The 19,229-nt window shown below is 38.9% G+C and overlaps 1 protein-coding gene across 4 annotated transcripts; it reads right to left on the bottom strand.

Annotated features, from left to right (window-relative positions):
• Positions 1-401: 401 nt before the first annotated feature.
• On the bottom strand, positions 402-7,739 carry abhd10a (abhydrolase domain containing 10, depalmitoylase a). 4 transcript variants are annotated; one of them, XM_034300869.2, is made up of 7 exons: positions 7,186-7,739; positions 6,282-6,351; positions 5,461-5,719; positions 4,534-4,717; positions 3,784-3,895; positions 2,515-2,652; positions 402-1,665 (listed from the first exon to the last, which is right to left on the bottom strand). In XM_034300869.2, exons 3-7 carry the CDS (start codon positions 5,543-5,545, stop codon positions 1,324-1,326), a joined length of 861 nt encoding a protein of 286 aa, XP_034156760.1. In that variant the 5' UTR covers positions 5,546-5,719; positions 6,282-6,351; positions 7,186-7,739; the 3' UTR covers positions 402-1,323. The 4 variants fall into 4 exon arrangements, with proteins under 4 accessions (XP_034156760.1, XP_053086267.1, XP_053086266.1 ...); XM_053230292.1 differs by having other exon boundaries at positions 6,282-6,347; XM_053230291.1 differs by lacking the exon at positions 6,282-6,351.
• Positions 7,740-19,229: the final 11,490 nt, after the last annotated feature.

Below are 19,229 nucleotides of genomic sequence, written 5' to 3'. Positions count from 1 at the left end.
TAAAACATATATTTAACTGCAATCTGCAGAAATGCGTGGCTTTATAAGCAAGCAGCTGAGTGTATAAGTGTATTACAAAATGATAATACATCACACACACACACACACACACACACACATAATAAGCCGTTTACAGCAGTAGTGAAAGATTTTTCCTGCTTATTTTTAGAATATACACTTTGATCTCGAAAAAAAAAACAATTTTATTACTAACATAAAAAAACACAAATCAAACAACGTTTCTGCTCAAAAAGCAACACAAAAACTGAATATATAAAAAAATAAAGTATATAAATCGCTTACATACTGAAATAAAACATTAAACAGTGATACACAGTGCAGCAATCCTTTTTTTTTTTTTTACTGAACAGCCTCTTAATGCAAAAATGATTATTTAAAAAAAAATAAAATAAAAAAAATAAATAAAAAAAACGCATTCCAATTTTGCATATAGCTAACTCATTATAACGTACTCTAGAGCGCACACAAACTCACGTGATAACGTCGAGTCTCACACGTCAAACTTATGTTAGTTCTCACGCATTTACGCTACGATATTTTCCTCACTAGTGATTTAAAACCAGCAATTATGGAATATTAGAGAGAACGTAGATGTAACTTTAGCTAGCTAGCTAAGTAGGTTTTTTTTCTTTTTTACCTAAAAATTAAGCATTTCCTCCATTTTTTTTTATCCCACAAAAAGCTCAAAATCTTTTCTTGTTTTCTATTGGCTCAAGAGACCAAGGTTTGAGAATTCACAGGTCAAAGGTCGTCTAGATAAATTTGGTGCGAAGTGAAAGTAACCAAAAGCCGTGGTACTGAATTATTGCAGTCTCTGTGTATCAGCAAAATAAAAGTGGCTAAAAAGATGTCATGATATTTATGCTAATGTTAATTAGTTCCGCCAATTAGCTACAATAGCTAGCAAGCAGCCAGATAGAGCAGAACCTGAACATTCATAGCTAGCTAATAAACATTACAATATGTCATCATTATGACTGTTTGCTAGATAATGAGCTAGCAGCTGAATCCTGTGTCAAGGGAGCAAGTGTTGCTTTTTGCTAAGTAGCTAGCGCTCAGTTTGATATTCATGAGTGGTGGATTTACCAATGTAACACTCAAACGTGTGTGTAATAAAATGTGAATAAAGTGTTTGTTAAAGAAAAAGCTACAATCTAGCAGTGATATTTGTACAAACTAGCCGAAATTCCAAGCTAGCTACTGAATAGGACACAGAGAATTCCCTCAAATCAAGCCCACGCTGAGCCCTGATTGGATCGGACGTCCATTGTTGTGGAGTGGAGGCCCCGCCCACTGTGCGGTTCACCCCCGCGTGGTGAGCTTGTCGATGAGGTCGTCGATGGTGTAGACGATCAGTTTGATGTCGTCCCTCTGGGACATGCGATGGCAGCCGTGTTTGCGCAGGATGACGTCGACGTCGCTGCTCAGGACGCGCTCGGCCACCTGCATGGACACGTGCCAGGGGACGTCGGCGTCCTGCAGGCAGTGGATGAGCCGCACGGGGCAGGACACGGGGATGGGGCACTGCAGCACGCAGTGAGACTGCGCCTCCCGCAGGAAGTCCACGCTCAGGGTGTACGAGCCCTCCTCGCTGTAGCGGCTGGGAAACAACCAGAACCCGCGCTCCTCGATCTCCTTCCTCGTCTGCAGGACACACGTCAATATCATACCATGATCACAAGCCGCTTTTACGCTGTACGGTTATTACTCGTCACAGTGTACGAGATGATCGCGATAAAATCTTGTTCAAATTCTGTAACAGACTGCGTGATAGCGCGTGTTCTCTATACAACGAAGCTCCTCTAACGATAGACCTGCGATTAAAGAACATGACTACGCTCTGCTTACATCATCAGTCAGCGCAGAAAACGCGCTCGCGTAAACACCAGTAAGCGCTCGGGTTTCGGGAAAACGTGAACTTTAACGACATCATGATCGTAAACATATTCGACGTGTCTAAAAAGAGCTTGCTAATTATCAACCTGGAAGCTGTAATTCATCCTCCATTTCTCTCCGTCCCTTTTTTGCGCTTTCGTGATAAAACAGTGATGAGACGTTCTCTCTGCTGCCACGATTCAACAAACTGCTCCTTTTATTTTAAATCCCATGTTTCAGTTATAGTTCGCTACTACCGTATTTGTAGCTGAGTTCACACATTTACAATTTATTTTCATTTAATTTAATTTGAATGTATTTATTTCTGTAAAGCAAAACAAATAAAATTGAACTGAATTGAGTTCACTGTCATCTCTATGCTGTTCTCCTTTTGGTGGATTTTAGATTAGCGCTGTAGTAACACTCGCACTTGAAATTTCCAAATCGTCCGCTGATCATGTGATTAATGCAACATCCTGCCTTCTAAGACTGCTGATCTCACGACCAAAGACTTTCTTTACAACACGTGACAGCAAACCGTGGCTGAAACCCGCACAGCGTAAACCCGGATTAAAAGAGCTTGAGTGATGAGAGTGTGTTCTCTAGATCCGTCCTCACCTGAATAGGAAGCTCGTTGTAGGCGGTGACAAAATGATCTGCGGCTGTGGAAATGCCCACCAGGGCGGCGACCTTCTCCGGTCTCGCCAGAGCAGCTAGCAACATCAACCATCCGCCCAGACTGCAGCCGACCAAAATCTACAGCCAGGATAACGTCACGCAGCGGGGAGAGAAAGACACGAGAGACATGAGAGCTGTGTAAACATGAGGGTCTAACCCTAACGCTGGCTCAACACTGTAACAGTGGCGGCCATCTTGGAAAAAACCAGACACACGTTCTTTCCTCAGTGCACTTTGTGATCACTCCATCGCCTTTACGGGTAAATTCCACTGGAAATCAGGACGTGATCCAGATGATATGACGTAATTCACAGTTTTTAAAATATAAAATGTAATTGTGTTTTTAAAAAGTACATTAGCTAAATTCTTCACAAGCTGATGGACTGCATGTGCGGTTAACACTGAACGACTGACTTTTCAGTGCTCTGTCTCTTCATTTTATTTATTTACATTTAAGAATAAATCCTGACACAAAACACTTGCAACAAATTAATAAACCAAATCACAGCCATGCTCCAGCGTAATTTAGTTCAGAAATTATGAGAAATAATGAATTAAATAAAAGATATATGCTTTCTGTTTTCGGAATCAATGATGAATAAATAAACAATCATTTAAATTCTGCCACTGCATTGCAACTGCAGGGTGGGTGTAAAGTTTTGGCACCCTTGTATAATCTCGGTCCTTTTCCATGAACGTAAACACTGAGCTGATCAGAGTCACACTATTTAGTGACTGGTTTGTTAAATCTGCATCTAAAAGCAGCAATAAAAAGCGTAAACAGTGTGGAATATGACTGATTATATATGTATGTATATGAAGAAAAATCAAAATCAAGAGAGCAGCTGCAAAGTACTTTATTAATAAAAAAAAAAAGTCTCTTGATAAGGATAAAATACAAAAAAAAAAATGATGAGATGATAATCCTAATCCTAACCATAACTCTTTTATACCTTATGCAGAGAGACAATCACAGAGCGTACGCAGAAATTCTGATTATCTGATCATTAAGGGATTCAGTGTGTTCACACCGTGATCAGATTTTCCACATTCTTTAATAAAGCTGATAAAAAATGTCACGAGGATCGACTTTACTCTGTTCTGATTACTCTGCACACGAAGGCTGTTTATTCCAGTCGAATTCTAAACCTGAACGTGACATTTAGATGTTTTTCAGTGTAATGACAGTGACTTCACTTCCTGTCTCACCTGAGGTCCTTCCACTAACTCATCCAGCACGTACAGGACGTCCTTCTTCCACGTGCCGACGTTGAAGTCCGTCAGTTTCCCCTCCGACGCTCCGCAGCCCGAATAATCAAACCTGAGAGGACGGAAAAATCTTATTCCATAGATCACCTGATCGCAGCGATGTGAGCTGATTATATTTAAGCGTCAGATTCCAGAAATATCTTGCCACTATTTAAATAATAAAACACTCCATGTCACGCTGTTACACTACAATACTGAATTACTGGGTGGCGTGATGAAGCGGAGTTACTGTTACCACACTGAAGTTGATTATTTTCCTATAACAGCACGTCCCTGAGTGTTTTATTCCTCTTACACCGCAGCAATTTGCCAACACTGACATTTTGTATGTATTAAAGGATGAGAGTCATAAGTGAGAACAGGAAGTCAGCTCCTTAAAATAGCTATAAACACTCGTTCCCTCACCAGCTGTCTTTTTTTAGCAGTTTGTCATGTTACTGAGAATCTGCAAAAAAAGCATAAACTCTTCTGTCCAGATGTCCAAAAAACGTAAAGTTACAGCTTTACCTCTGTTCCAAAGTGCTGACACTGGAGACTCCTTCCATAAAGGGTTAAGTAAACATGTCCTCACAGAAATCTTCAATATATCCATTTTAATCAGCTTACGTGCAGCGTAACAGATTGCGAGCTGTTACTATAGAAACGCTGAGCTGATGCAGTAAAACAGTTATAAAACTCGGCGGCGGTTACCTGAGGTACGAGTGACCCAGAGATTTGCAGAACTCTTCCAGAGCTTCAGCTTTCTGGCCGTCCATGTTGGAGGCGAAGCCGGGGAGGAAGACGACTCCCGGGTTTTTCCCCTTCAGCTTCCTGTAGGCGAGCTTGGGCAGGTCGGGACGCGTGGCATACTGGACCGTACTTTTATTTCTGACTCCTAAACAGAAAAAACAGCACTTTTTTGTGCATTACAGTCACAATGGTGGATCTGCTTTTCTGGAGATTGAGCCTCTTTTGTGTCCCATAAATCTGTCTTAACGCTGTTGGATGCCTTTTTATTATTTATATATACACTCACTGTCTAATTTAATAGGAACACCTGTACACCTGCACATTCATGCAGTTCTCTAATCAGCCAATCACGTGGCAGCAGCAAAATATAATCCTGCAGATGCAGGTCAAGAGCTTCAGTTAATGTTCACATCAAACATCAGAATGAAGAAAAAGTGTGATCTCTGTGACTTTAACCGTGGCATGGATGTTGGTTTGAGGATTTCAGAAACTGCTGATCTCCTGGAATTTTCACACACAACAGTCTCTAGAGTTTATACAGAATGGTGCGAAAAACAAAAAACACTGAGTGAGCGACAGTTCAGTGGGTAGAAACGCCGTGTTGATAACTGCATAAATGAGCAGGTGTACAGGTGTTCCTATTAAAGTGGACAGTGAGTGTATATTGTTATTCAACAGAGAAAAAGATGTGGCGTTTATAGCGTTCAGGTGAACAGCTCAGTAAACTGCTTTCTACACGTTTCCTTCTGCTCCTGTAGGCACATGTATTTATTTAAAGCTGTTGTGTTTATTTAAAGCTGAGCGACATTAGCCTCTGCTCTCCGTAACCCGAAACTCTCGCAGAACTTCACAGTTGCACTTTAACATACAAGTTATAAAACCCCGTACCTGTGTTTTGTTCTTTCGTCTCACTCTGAAGCTGCATTTTCTTCCATTTCTCTGCTCTCGAAGGACAGAGATGCTCAGACGCCATTCTGTATCAAAGTCCCCGAGTCAAAGTTCACACGTGTGCTTTTGATTTCACGTCTACACACTCACGCTTCACTCTTCTCAAATGCGTCAAAGAAGTGTGCAGGACCAAACACACCCCCTTCCTTTATAGTACTGTTGTTGTTGTTGTTGTTGTTGTTTTAAATAAAGTACACTCCTGGGCAAAAAAAAAAAAAAAAGGGGGCCGAGCCCAAAATGGCAAATATGAAGCTTTTAATGGTCTTAAGAACAAATCACTGGTCAGGAAATGAGCAGGAGTGAAACAGATGAGCTCCTGTGTCTCCGTTTACTCGTTTACTTTTGATGAACTGTTTGAGGAAAATCTAGAAATTCACTTCTATAGTCTTCTTGTACGCAAAGGTAAAATCATGATAATGATTAAAATGTTTGATGTAAAATTCAATCTAACACGTGTCTGCGTGTACAAAATGCTCCAAAAATATCTTCTGAGTTTTTTTTTTTTTAAAAGATTAGTGATTATTTGGTTCTCTGTCGCACCTGATGCAGCTCATCAAGAGCCATGAGGCTTAAACATTTACAGAAATCAAAGGGAAAAGCTCTCAAATACTAAATTACTTTATCTATCTGTTTCATTCCTGCTCATTTCCTGACCAATGGTTTGCTGTTAAGATCATTAAAAGCTTAATATTTTACAATTTTTTTATTTTTTTTTATAAGTACAAATTACTTTAGAGAGGTTTCACAAATGATACACTCACCTTACAAGGCTGAAATCCTAAATCAACTTTCAGATCAGAGCTGCAATGATGGGTGCCAAAACTTTTCTGTCTTGAATTGAATTAAAATGAATAACTATAAATCCAAACCTCTTTGGTTTTGCACATTTTTTTTCTTTTATATTGTACTTTTCTGCCTTATAACTGTTATGAATTTCCTTAATTAACTCCTGTTTTAATGTTTCAGTCTAATATTCTTTAGAACATCTAAAAGTCGGCCACTCCATAATAACCAAACAATAATAATAATAATAACAACAATAATAATAATAATCAAAATAAAACACACTTTATATATTCATTTTATACAGAACATTAATTTAAACAAGTGTTTATTATTTTTTACAGTGTGTATGCACAGCATGTGTCAATAACATGGCGGTTAAAAAAAATAAAAAATAAATCGTCACAATTTTATGCTGTAAAAATTCTTAACGTCAAAATAAATGCTAATAATAAGCTGCAGTATTTGGTGTTTCTTTCAGCAGACTACAGAAAAACACTTAAAATGTTTTTATTAAGTTTAATTAATGTACACAAACGTGACATAAGAAAGAACTACAAGTAAGTTGTTTACATTAAAAAAAAAAGAGAGAGAGAAAAGCGAGAACATTTGTCAGTAAAACGTTTTACATGTAAACATTTACATTTTTAGAATAAAAGCTCAACTGTTCCTTTAAGATTCAGACCTCGATACTATCGAGAAAAGAAAGAAAAAAGTATCGCGATACTGATATCACGGTCACATCGCTCAGCCCTGGTTACAGCTCCTTCACCTCCAATCACCATGGCAACAACACGTACATCATGTAAACCGTCTCGCGGTCAAAGGGCCAAGAAGGCCAAAGAAATCAGCCATAAACAAATGTACAAGAATAAACCTCACCTGAGAGCTGCGACATGAAGGAAAAAGTCCTGCTGTTTATGTGACGGGGTTTACAGTAATTCCTAATCAACGCAGAAGCCATAATCACATAATTATTGTTCGTAGAGAATATTATTAAGGACAGAATGTTCTTCTTGTTCTTCTTCTACGGTTTGGCGTTGTTCTGCTTCTTCTGCTTCTTCTTCTACGGTTTTATGGACCTGATGTGCTCAACACCGCCACCTCCTGCACCTACTGTTAAACAACCCGGCAGTCAGTTAGCATGTGTATGAACAGAAAACTAGCCACAGCTACAGATTCCATCATCGATCTAAACTTTATATCCATCATATACATTTAAACCTGTAAGAGCTTTAGCGATATGAATACAGGAAATTAAATAAAGCTCTAAAATTCCTCTACAGAATAGGCTAAGCTCATGTCAGATTAATCCTGATGACTGATCAATCATGTACAGATTTACATTAACTGAATTCCTGAATCCTAGTTTGGGAGATTATGTTTTATATCTGAATTTATGTTTTAAAACATGTTTGCACTGTGTAGACCTACTACTAGCAATAAATATCTTCCCTAAACTAAAAGAAATGGACATTTCATGCATTACATTTCTGAGATGTTGCTTTATTATCACTAGTGTGTACACTATAAATGAACTTTAGTTTAGTGTGTGTTAACATAAACTAGTGGGGAAAATGAAAATGATATCGTATTCTTTCATTTTTAAACTTTTTTTTTTCCCTCTGAAGAACTTCTGGGTCCTTTGACTTCAGATTTTTTGCTTCATTTCTTTGGTCCATACCAAAGAAATGTTTTGGGTTTTTTTTAGTTTGCTTTATATTTCACATTGCACTCTCACATTTTTCCTTCCTGGAGTTTTATTTCTGTTGTGGAAAACTTTCTTAATCCAGAATAAAGAAGAAATAACTTTCCAAAGTCAAGGGGTCTTGGATGCCAAAAATCAGACTTCAGTGAAACAACCAGCGAAGCCGAGATGTCTAGATCATCTGATTTACATAGTCATGGCTCATGCTTTTACACAATTCTAAAAACAATCATCTCATTAGATGGAGTTTTCTCTCTTTTTTCTTTTAATCACATCCCTGCCTCTCGCCACAATTACTTCATTTTCCCTCTATCTTAGTTTGAACCGTGGCGTGAGCTCAGTCAGTTTATTATTTTTAATAAAGTTAATATTCATCACAACCTCAACAATGCACTTCAGTATTCTGGTAGAGAAAAAACACCTTCCCATGAGATATGACAGAGCCTGGAGTGAAAAAGATACAGTTTATGAAGGAGAACTGTGTGCCTATTGTTTCCCCACAAGCACGGTCCACCTGCAAGGTCACACCAGTTTGTTTCAGGTTTCTTGATTCAAATACAAAAGTTTTCTCCCACAGAAATATTCTTATAAAATCATATGCATAAAGTCACTCTCTCCATGAGGAGGATGTACTAAATGTACTAAATCTCTTATCATTTCTAAGTAACTCTTGATTAGATTTGATGGATTATATGATCATCATACTTAAATCATACTCTGATTAAGGAAATTCTTCTATACATCCCCCTTTGAGGCTTACCAAGTCCCACCTATCTCAAGAGAGCAATCTCACAATTCGGTTTCTTCATTTACACTAACTAATGATCAATTCTGATCACTCCCTCCTTTTCTCAATGACCAAATCCTGAAACCGCTCTCTTGTGGAGCCCAGGACAAAACCTCTCCCTCCACACTTGACCAGGAAGGAGTAAAAGATCCTGCCTCCCTATCCTAACTCCCACTCCATAAATCAGCTATTGTGTTTCAAGCATGAGCATGCGTTTGGTTCAGCTCTTGCCTGTGATTGTCACGGTTGTGTAGAATACAGAATCGGTACCAAACTTGTGCACATAATCAATCATAAAATCAAAATTCTCAGAATTTATTACAATAATAATCAAACATCAATCTAATCAGTAGTAATCAGACAACATAATCCGCAGTAAAAGCACACTTTTACTCGACAGCCGTCCTTAATACTTCTTCTTCAACCCAGATACTTTGCGTGTCGTAGAGGGTCACCCTTGGGGAGAGGTTAGGCTAGCACTTACACCCAGGGCATGGCTCATCATACTTCTTCTTCGTCCTCACTTGAGGAACTGGAATCCATTTCTGCTGGCCACTGATCTGGAATCCAATCTGGCTTAAGGCGCCAGTCTGTCATCAGGCTCATCAGCCAGTCCATCATTTGTATGCAGGCCATTGTTCATGAGAGACATCTGTTTAACAGTAGCTTCTCCCTCAGGCTCTGCTGGGGTGGGTCCTGTTTCATCTTCCCCTTCTTCATAACTTGGGCCTGCCTCTGGCTCTCTTTCTCCTTCATCTAAGCCCTCTCCTGATTCTTCCTGACTGTCCTCTGAAGTGCCAGCTGCTAGACCTTCCGCTTCTTCAGCAGTTTGAACGTCCTCTCGTCTCCTAGGTCTTAGACTAGGTACTCCAGTACAATGATTGACCAAGTGGTGTTACCTTCCACCTGTACTGCTGTTGGGGTTGCTCTTACCACTGTATATGGACCTTCCTTTCTGGGTTTGTTTCACTCTCAGATACACCTTATCTCCAGGAACTACTGGACACAGCACTTCTGCGTCTTCTCTTGGTCCTCTGCTTTGTTCCTGTGAATAGATAGCTTTATGTTCAGCAGTTAGTTGTTGCATGTAAGCTCTCAACTCCATTTGCAATTGCTCCAGAGGTGGTCCATCATAAGGACCCTTCAGATATGGCACAGGCATGGGTCAACCCGTAAGCATTTCATGCGGTGACAGATTAATAATTCTGTTAGTTTGCATGCGGTAGCTCATTATCGTAAGACGTAAGGCACCCACCCAATTAAGTTTTATGTCAGCACAAATCTTATTAAGCTTAACCTTAAGAGTACCATTCACCCTTTCCATCAATCCTTGTGAGTGAAGATGATAAACACATCCCAGTTGCTGTTTTATTCTCAATTGCTGCAATACTCTCTTCACTGTCCTCTGAACAAACACTGAACCATAGTCAGAACTTATCTGAGAAGGTATATGAAATCTGGGAATTACTTCTCTTGTCAAAAACTTAACCACTGTTGATGGTACTGCTTCTACCCATCTGCTAAATCTGTCTATTATCACCAACAGGTACCTCTTTCCTCCTACACTTTACACCATATTCACATAATCTATTACTAGATGTTTGAATGGTCCTTCTGGTACTGGTATGTGCCCTACTGGTGCTGATGTTCCTTTCCTAATATTATTCTGCACACAGACTTCACACTCAGACAGAAAATTGTCTATCATTGCCTGTAAATATGGAGACCAGTATGCCTGCTGTTTTATTTTTCTGATCACCTCCCCCCTTGCGCAATGGTCAAAACCATGCACATCTGAGATAAGTACAGTGAGAAGGGCTGTTGGCACAATTATATTCCCTTCACGTGAACGCCATATACCATTTACATCTCTAGTAGCACCTCTCTGTTGCCACACTTAGTGTTCATAAGCATTTGCCTGACTTTGAATGTGAACAATATCATCCAAGGTGGGTTCAGGCTGAATGAGAACCATTGGGGCCTTTACTGCTACCTGGCCCCCAGAAGCCTTCCTGGCTTCCAAATCTGCAGCATTGTTACCTTTGATAACAAAATCATTCCCTTTCTTGTGTGCTTGACATTTAATGATTGCCAAACGCTTTGGATGCATCATAGCAGAGATCAATTGAACTATTTGTTCAGCAGGTTGGATGGGTGTCCCATCGCTATTCTTAAAGCCTCTTTGCTTCCAGACAATCCCAAATAAATGACAAACACCATGGGCATAAGCAGAGTCAGTATATATATTGGCAGTTTGACCCTTAGCTAACTGACACGCCGTAGTGAGAGCTTTCAATTCAGCTAATTGAGCAGAGCACGGTCGTTCACAATGCTGTGAAATTACAGTCACAAATCCTCATTATGTTTTCTCAGTACTGAGTACCCTGCATGATTACCCAAATGATCTCTAAAACATGAACCATACACAAAGTATGTCAAAAGCGATGTGTAGGCTAAACATCTAGCCTGAGTTAGGACAAGTCTCCCTTGTTCTAACAATTCCACTACCTTATGGTGTGTATAAATGATCACTGGATAGCCCATAGTCAGAGTAGATGCCTTTTCATATGCATAGTACAGGGCAGCAAGTCCCTGTTGATAGCGTGGAGGAAAGCCTTGTGCTGCGCTGTCTAGTTTAGTGCTGTAGTATGCAATGGGCTGTTTCTTTCTGCCACTACATGTTTTCTGCATTAGTACCGCTGATGCATTCCCATCTACCCTATTGGCTACATACAAATGAAATGGTTTGGTGTAATCTGGAGTGGCTAAAGCTAGTGCAGCCTGAAGCTCCTTTTTTCAATGATTCAAAAGCTAACAGTGCTTCGTTGCTCCATGTTAATGGTGAACGCAAGTTTTGGGGCCTTGCCTGCCTCATGATTGCCCTCAAAGGAGCAGTCTTAATTGCATAGTCCTCTATCCAGTCAGAACTAAAGCAAGTCATACCTAAAAAGGTCATCATTTGTCCTACCTTGTGTTTTAGTGCTTCACTAATACCCTCTAGTTGAGCTGGTGCAATAGCTTTAGTCTTGTGTGTAATTAACCTCCCCAAGTACTCAACCTGTGGCTGACAATATTGTAGCTTTAGTTTTAGAAGCCTTATGGCCCCCTAGGGTCAGTTTAGTGAGTACTTTGAGAGAATCTCTGTGGCATTGTTTCAAGGAGGCGGAGCAAATCAGCAGAATAGCCACATAACGCAACATCGTGCTGTCTGTCAGCCTTGAGAACCTGATTGAACAAATGTGATGAATGTTTGAAGCCTTGTGGCAGTCTAGTGTACGTGTACTGTTTACCAGCATACGTAAAAGCAAATAAATGCCTGCTTTCCTCAGCAAGAGGAATACTAAAAAAGGCAGAACAAAGGTCAATCACAGTAAAATACTTGGCCTCAGGAGGGACATTAGTTAGCAATGTGTGAGGATTGGGAACTTCTCCTGGCCTATCTTCTACTACCTCATTAACTGCATGTAAATCATGCACCAAAACTGAGACATTTGTGTTTTCTCATTGATCATCAATCTTAATGTATGATTTGTCAGTTGAAAGAAAGACTAGAGGATGCTCTGTAACATCCCATTTGCATTTTTCTGCTTTTGTCATCATTGGGCCTAAGGCTTTTGACTCTCAGTCTTTTCCCACATAAAGAGTTACATGAGGGACAGAATTGGGAACCTGAAACCATTTGTCAACAAAATCGTTACAATCATCTATGTGCATGGCAGCTCCTTGCTTCCCTATGATTATGTACTTGGATACCAAGGGGACTTTCTGTCCTTTTGTACCATTCAGCCACCTCTCTTCAATTACTGGATCACGTGATGGATCATATATCATTGTACAGTGATACTCAGATTTTGGCATTTGCGCACCAGGGATCTGTGCCTCAATGAACTTTCCCCATTTATCAGCTACCTGTTTTACTTCTCTGCTTATCTGTCCTAACCAATACACATTTGCCTTTGGCTCAGAAAGCAGCATATGCCCACCCCACGGGTTTAATGGGCCTTGTGGAGGTTGTCGATAGGGCTGGACCCATCCGTCCCCTTCACCACCAGGTTGCTGTTGCCATGGATTGGTGGGGCAATCACGTCTGTTATGTCCAGCCTGTCTGCATCCCCAGCATACCCCTCGAGGACCAGGAGTGGGTCTACCTCTTCCTCTTTGTCCTCTGAGACATTTGTCCGGATTAAAAGTCACTAAGATTTGTCTTAAAGTCAGACCCTCTACAGTCTTTGCTCGCTGAAATCAAATGTCATGCGAGAAATATTAATTCTTTCCTCACTCCTGATTGCTTTTCTCAGTATTTTCAGTATGAATTATGATCGCAATAATGTGGAACGGAAAAATAAATATGAGACTTAGAGGTCATATGTGTACAGTTCCTTACAGGTTCATAGATTATTCAGCAGGAATTAAGCCTCCCTATCTGGGTTACAACAACAGCAGTCAAAACAATACCTGAACAATCTACCAAACCAATCTCTCACTCAGAATCAACACTCTCCTGACCATGTCTAGCAAAACTCACACACACACGCACACCCAGGTTCACACACAGACACTGAGCCACACACACTCAACCACGTGCATCTCTAGAATAATCCGCAGCCTCTCTTAGAGCTCTTCTAAGAGCCTGTTACCTAGATCTGTGTGGTACTTATGATATGCCTGATCAGTGACAGAGGGCTTACAGAGCACCTACAGCCGGCGCGGCGAGTGACATGGGGTCAGATTGGCCAGGCTCAGCAGGAACTCACCAAGGAAAAAGACAAACACTGCAGAGCCCCCAATTAGGGACAACACTTAAGAAATCAGAAGACAGATAACTAGATCAAAGCAAGATAGAGACAAATCAACAAACAACATATAACACACAAGACGTACACCCTATTTTTTTTGTCTTTTTTCCCTATAATTCACTATAATACACTTCTCTTAAGTGTACACATGCCTCTAGTGTGACCTGCCCGTACAGACCTTCTCCCAGTGCAATGCCAACCGCTAAACTCTCCTATCTCTTTTTACTCTGTACTCTTTACCTTATTTATATATTACTCTTATCCATCAAGGCCCCTCTTAACAGTAAAATATCCTGCATGCAGTTTACACCTTTTTGAGATCAAAAACCCCTTGCTTCATTTGGTTCTTTAGTTTGGAGAAGCCTATGAGTGCTCTTACCCTCCCAGGCTGACTTTCAGCAAACCACATAAACAATTTAAACTAGAAGCAAAAATGCTTACCTTTGTTGGGTGGCCTGTTTGTGTAGTCTGCCTCCAGTCAGTCCAGCTGCGGCCTTTCAACCCTCCTGGCTCCTTTCCAATCTAACAACTACGCCAAAACTTTCTTAATCCAGAATAAAGAAGAAATAACTTTCCAAAGTCAAGGGGTCTTGGATGCCAAAAATCAGACTTCATTGAAACAACTAGCGAAGCCGAGATGTCTAGATCATCTGATTTACATAGTCATGGCTCATGCTTTTACACAATTCTAAAAACAATCATCTCATTAGATGGAGTTTTCTCTCTTTTTTCTTTTAATCACATCCCTGCCTCTCGCCACAATTACTTCATTTTCCCTCTATCTTAGTTTGAACCGTGGCGTGAGCTCAGTCAGTTTATTATTTTTAATAAAGTTAATATTCATCACAACCTCGACAATGCACTTCAGTATTCTGGTAGAGAAAAAACACCTTCCCATGAGATATGACAGAGCCTGGAGTGAAAAAGATACAGTTTATGAAGGAGAACTGTGTGCCTATTGTTTCCCCACAAGCACGGTCCACCTGCAAGGTCACACCAGTTTGTTTCAGGTTTCTTGATTCACATACAGAAGTTTTCTCCCACAGAAATATTCTTATAAAATCATATGCATAAAGTCACTCTCTCCATGAGGAGGATGTACTACATGTAAACCTCATAATTTCTAAGTAACTCTTGATTAGACTTGATGGATTATATGATCATCATACTTAAATCAGACTCTGATTAAGAAAATTCTTCTATATTTCATGTAGATAAATTGTAAAATACAGCTACAGGTCCATTTTTTTGCGCACACTGACCATGACAGATGCAAACATTTGCGCTGTGAAGCTTATCTCAGTCACCAGGTGGCGCTACAGGTCCAGTGTCAGTGCTGTGACACTCACTGACAATTTCATTCACTGTCATATTAATTACAGGAGCAGAGGCTGCAGGGGAGAAAGCCAGAGACACTCACTTCATCCTCAGGTAACTTTAAATTAATGCCATATTGAATGGGTTTGGTTTTAATGAGCTGGACATTAATGTAGGATTTGTGTTGTTGTTGTTGTTGTTGTTGTTGTTGTTGTTGTGTTACACTGAAATACTAAAAGGTTTACCATTCTTTCCAGAAGTAGATTGTGTGGATGAACAGTGGAGGATCAGATGGTTTTAATTACACAATAAATCAATGCAGAAGACTTTCTAGTGTGTGTGTGTGTATGTGTGTGTGTGTGTGTGTGTGTGTGTGTGTGTGTGTGGGTTTATGTGGCTACCTGTAGGTGGAGCTACTCCTCTGCTTTCTTTAAAAAAGTGCACATTTCCAAGCAAAACTGATAATAATGAGCATGTTATTACTAGTATCAGACTTTACTGCTTAGTTCTTACAGATCACTTACTCAGTGTGTCATGTGAGAAAATGTTCATTAAACTTTGATTTTTTAATTTTCGTATAATCATGGTGTCTCATGTAGGCATGTGCCGATATTTCCCTTAAAGAAAAGTCACAGAAACATCACATGTGATTTTTAGACACTTCACATATCATGTTTCACACACTGTGCATGTTTTTATTTCTCCTCATGTGATTTTTTCTGCACAATACTCATTTATTTCCACACATTACGCTTTCTCTTGTTCAACATGTGCTTTGTTTTTCACATGAACACATATCACATGTGTACTTGATTTCACATTCTGCAGTTTCAGGGCACAAACATGATGAAATGCACCTTCACATGTATTTTTTTATTATTATTTATTTTACATGTGATCACTTATTATTCATATAATCACATGTGAAATATACATGATTTATCTGTAAGAGCTTTTAACGCTTCAAAAGATCTTTTTAAAGGTTACAACTTTGTAGGCAACCAGAGTTATTTTTTTTAAGGAACATTAATCTCATCTAACGAACAGGATTATGGGACAGTCTTCTCCAAAAAGGACATGTGTGATGCTTCTTCAGTAAATAAGGGGATATTATGAGAAAGCTGAGTAAGGAACTTCATCTTAAATGGTATGTAGTTGTAGGGACAATATTTTACAAACAGTTTTAAAATAATATTTTGCTTGCGGGAAATAATAAAATACAGTGTATAATAAGAGAAGAGAAGAGAAGAGAACACAAGGAAAGACAAGATATGATAAAACAATTTGAGACTGACAACAGAAGAAAAGTCCAGATAAGATAAGATATAAGACAAGATAAAATAAAACAAGACAAGACAGACAAAAGAACAACAGATAAAACAAGACAAGGCAACACAAGACAAGACAGGATAGGACAAGATACTTTACAACATTAAAAAACACATAAATTAGTTAAAGCATTTCATCATAATATAAGATAGGACAAGATATATGAAAGAAGAAAAGATAAGATAAGGCAAGACACTATAAGACAAGGCAGGATGAGATAAGATAAAAAAAATGCAACAAGATCTTAAAATATCTTAAAATAATGCTGTAAAATAAGATAATGCTATATTGCAAAAATACACCATTATCTTAAAACAAAACAAAAACAAGATACCTTGACAAAAAGATGCAGAAAGTCTTATATTTTTTAAATAATGAATAGTTCCTGGTTATGACATGCCTGTAAAAAGGCTGTCAGGCAGAGAGAGAGAGAGAGAGAGAGAGAGAGAGACAGGCAGGGGTCTCACACCTCGACACTAAACTGGGAATAATGAATGCGGCGTGGTGAAAAGAGGCCACGACAGTTTGGGCATCTCCGCAGCTCATGACTAATTCCCATATTGAAATGTGACGGAGGCCTATTTAACAGCAGCCAAGCGCACGTGATCACTTCAGAAAGACTTCAATGGCACCGAGGGTTCAGAGGTGATACGAATTGTTTAACTGTGTTCAAAAATCAATCGAGGAGGGAATTTAGAACATACACGGCTCAAACACTGGCTGCTGCAGAGCTTTGGGCAGGAGTTAGGCCTGCTTTTTACCAAAGTTAACACTTCTGAGTCACATCGAGTTCATTATTCCTCAGGCTCTTGACATTGCAGGTGCTGCAGATCCTCTCTCTCTCTCTCTCTCTCTCTCTCTCTCTGTCTCTCTCTGTCTGTCTGTCTCTCTCTCCCTCCCACTCTCTGTCTCTCTCTCCCGCTCTCTCTATCTCTCCATCTCTGTCATTCAGTTAGATTCAGATTTGACATGGAGTTGGACATAGAGCATGCATCATAATGCTGAATAAATTTCTCAACATCAGTGCTTCTGAAATTATTTCATGCGCTATGGTTTCTCATACATCCTGCCTGGACTGCATTAAATAATTATCCCTGGTTAAACCTGCACATTTATGGAAGTAGGCATTTATCCCAGGATAAAATAGACATACTCATAGAACTAGGTATTTATTATTATTCCATACTTATGTTATGCAGGTATGATATCAGCATATGCATGGTATTTTGGTATTATATACTAAAACCAGGCTAGATCCATATCTACAGATCTGTGATAATGTGATAATTTTATATCATGCGACATTTCAGCAGCTGTTCAATTCAATTCAATTAAATTTTATTTGTATAGCACGTTTAACAATGGACATTGTCACAAAGCAGCTTTACAGAAATAAATGGATTCACAAAAAATATATTGTAAATATGTGAATTTATCCCTCAGCATTCATAAGCTATCATAATTGCATATTTATGATCTTGCCCTTCTGCATAATTATTCCAGGTTACTGTATAGACTTATTACATTGTATAAATATACCAAGGCCAAACTAAACCTGAATATCTGTGGCATTATATACACTAATTATACCAGTTTAATTCTGCATGGACCTGCAGCTAGCATAATTATCACACCAGGTTATTTATAGAGCCTATCTGCTGAATATAATCAGTTTAATCACGTACTGTCATGTGACATTATATATTATATAATTATGCCAATTTAATCCTGCATATTTCACACCGGATAATTAAACCAGGATAAACACACATAGTCTTGTGACAGTATATAATTACACCAGTTTAAACCTGTATATTTGTGTTACTAGGTAATTAAACTAGGATAAAACTTCTTGGTCTTCTTACATTATATAATTATAGTCATTTAAACCTGAATCGTTTGATATGAGATAATTAAACCAGGATAAACATGCATGCTCTTGAGACATTATATAATTATACCAGTTTAAAACTGCATATTTGTGGTAGTGGAAGGTTATGTTAAATCTGTATATAATTTATTTTGTATTATATTACGTAATTAGACCAGTTTAAATCTGTACAGTGCTCTCAGTACTCCAGGTCACCTGTACAGTCTAATGGTATTATATAATTGCTCCAGGCAAAGCCTGAATATTTATGATAGTGGATAGTTATACGAGGATAAATGTGCATGCAACAGTGATCCTGGGTGTTATATACAGTAACTCTACACCTACGTGATCTTTTATCACTGAATGATTATGTCAGGATACCTGCACAGCCTGCTGGCACTGGATTATTTAATGGTGCGATCATTTAAACCTGTGATCATTTAAACCTGTGATAATTTAAACCTGTGATCAGTTAAAGCTGTGATCAGTTAAAGTTGTGATCATTTAAAGCTGTGATCAGTTAAAGCTGTGATCAGTTAAAGCTGTGATCATTTAAAGCTGTGATCATTTAAGCCTGTGATCATTTAAACCTGTGATCATTTAAGCCTCTGATCATTTAAAGCTGTGAACTTTTAAAGCTGCGATTATTTAAAGCTGTGATCAGTTAAAGCTGCGATCATTTAGATCTGCAATTTTTTAAACATGTGATGATTTAAACCTGAGATCATTTAAAGGTGTGAACTTTTAAAGCTGTGATTACTTAAAGCTTTGATCATTTAAACCTGTGATCAGTTAAAGATGTGATCAATTAAAGCTGTGATCCTTTAAAGCTGTGATCAGTTAAAGCTGTGATCATTTAAAGCTGTGATCATTTAAACCTGAGATTATTTAAAGCTGTGTTTGGTTAAAGCTGTGATCATTTAAAGCTGTGATCATTTAAGCTGTAATCAGTTAAAGCTGTGATCAGTTAAAGCTGTGATCAGTTAAACCTGTGATCATTTAAAGCTGTGATCATTTAAACGTGAGATTATTTAAACCTGTTTGGTTAAAGCTGTGATCAGTTAAAGCTGTGATCAGTTAAAGCTGTGATCAGTTAAACCTGTGTTTGGTTAAAGC

This window comes from Pangasianodon hypophthalmus, chromosome 27 (genome assembly GCF_027358585.1).
Source record: "Pangasianodon hypophthalmus isolate fPanHyp1 chromosome 27, fPanHyp1.pri, whole genome shotgun sequence".
In the NCBI taxonomy this organism is placed as follows: Eukaryota; Metazoa; Chordata; class Actinopteri; order Siluriformes; family Pangasiidae; genus Pangasianodon; species Pangasianodon hypophthalmus.
Note: the sequence above shows the minus strand (reverse complement) of the source record. Positions and strands in the feature narration are given on the sequence as shown.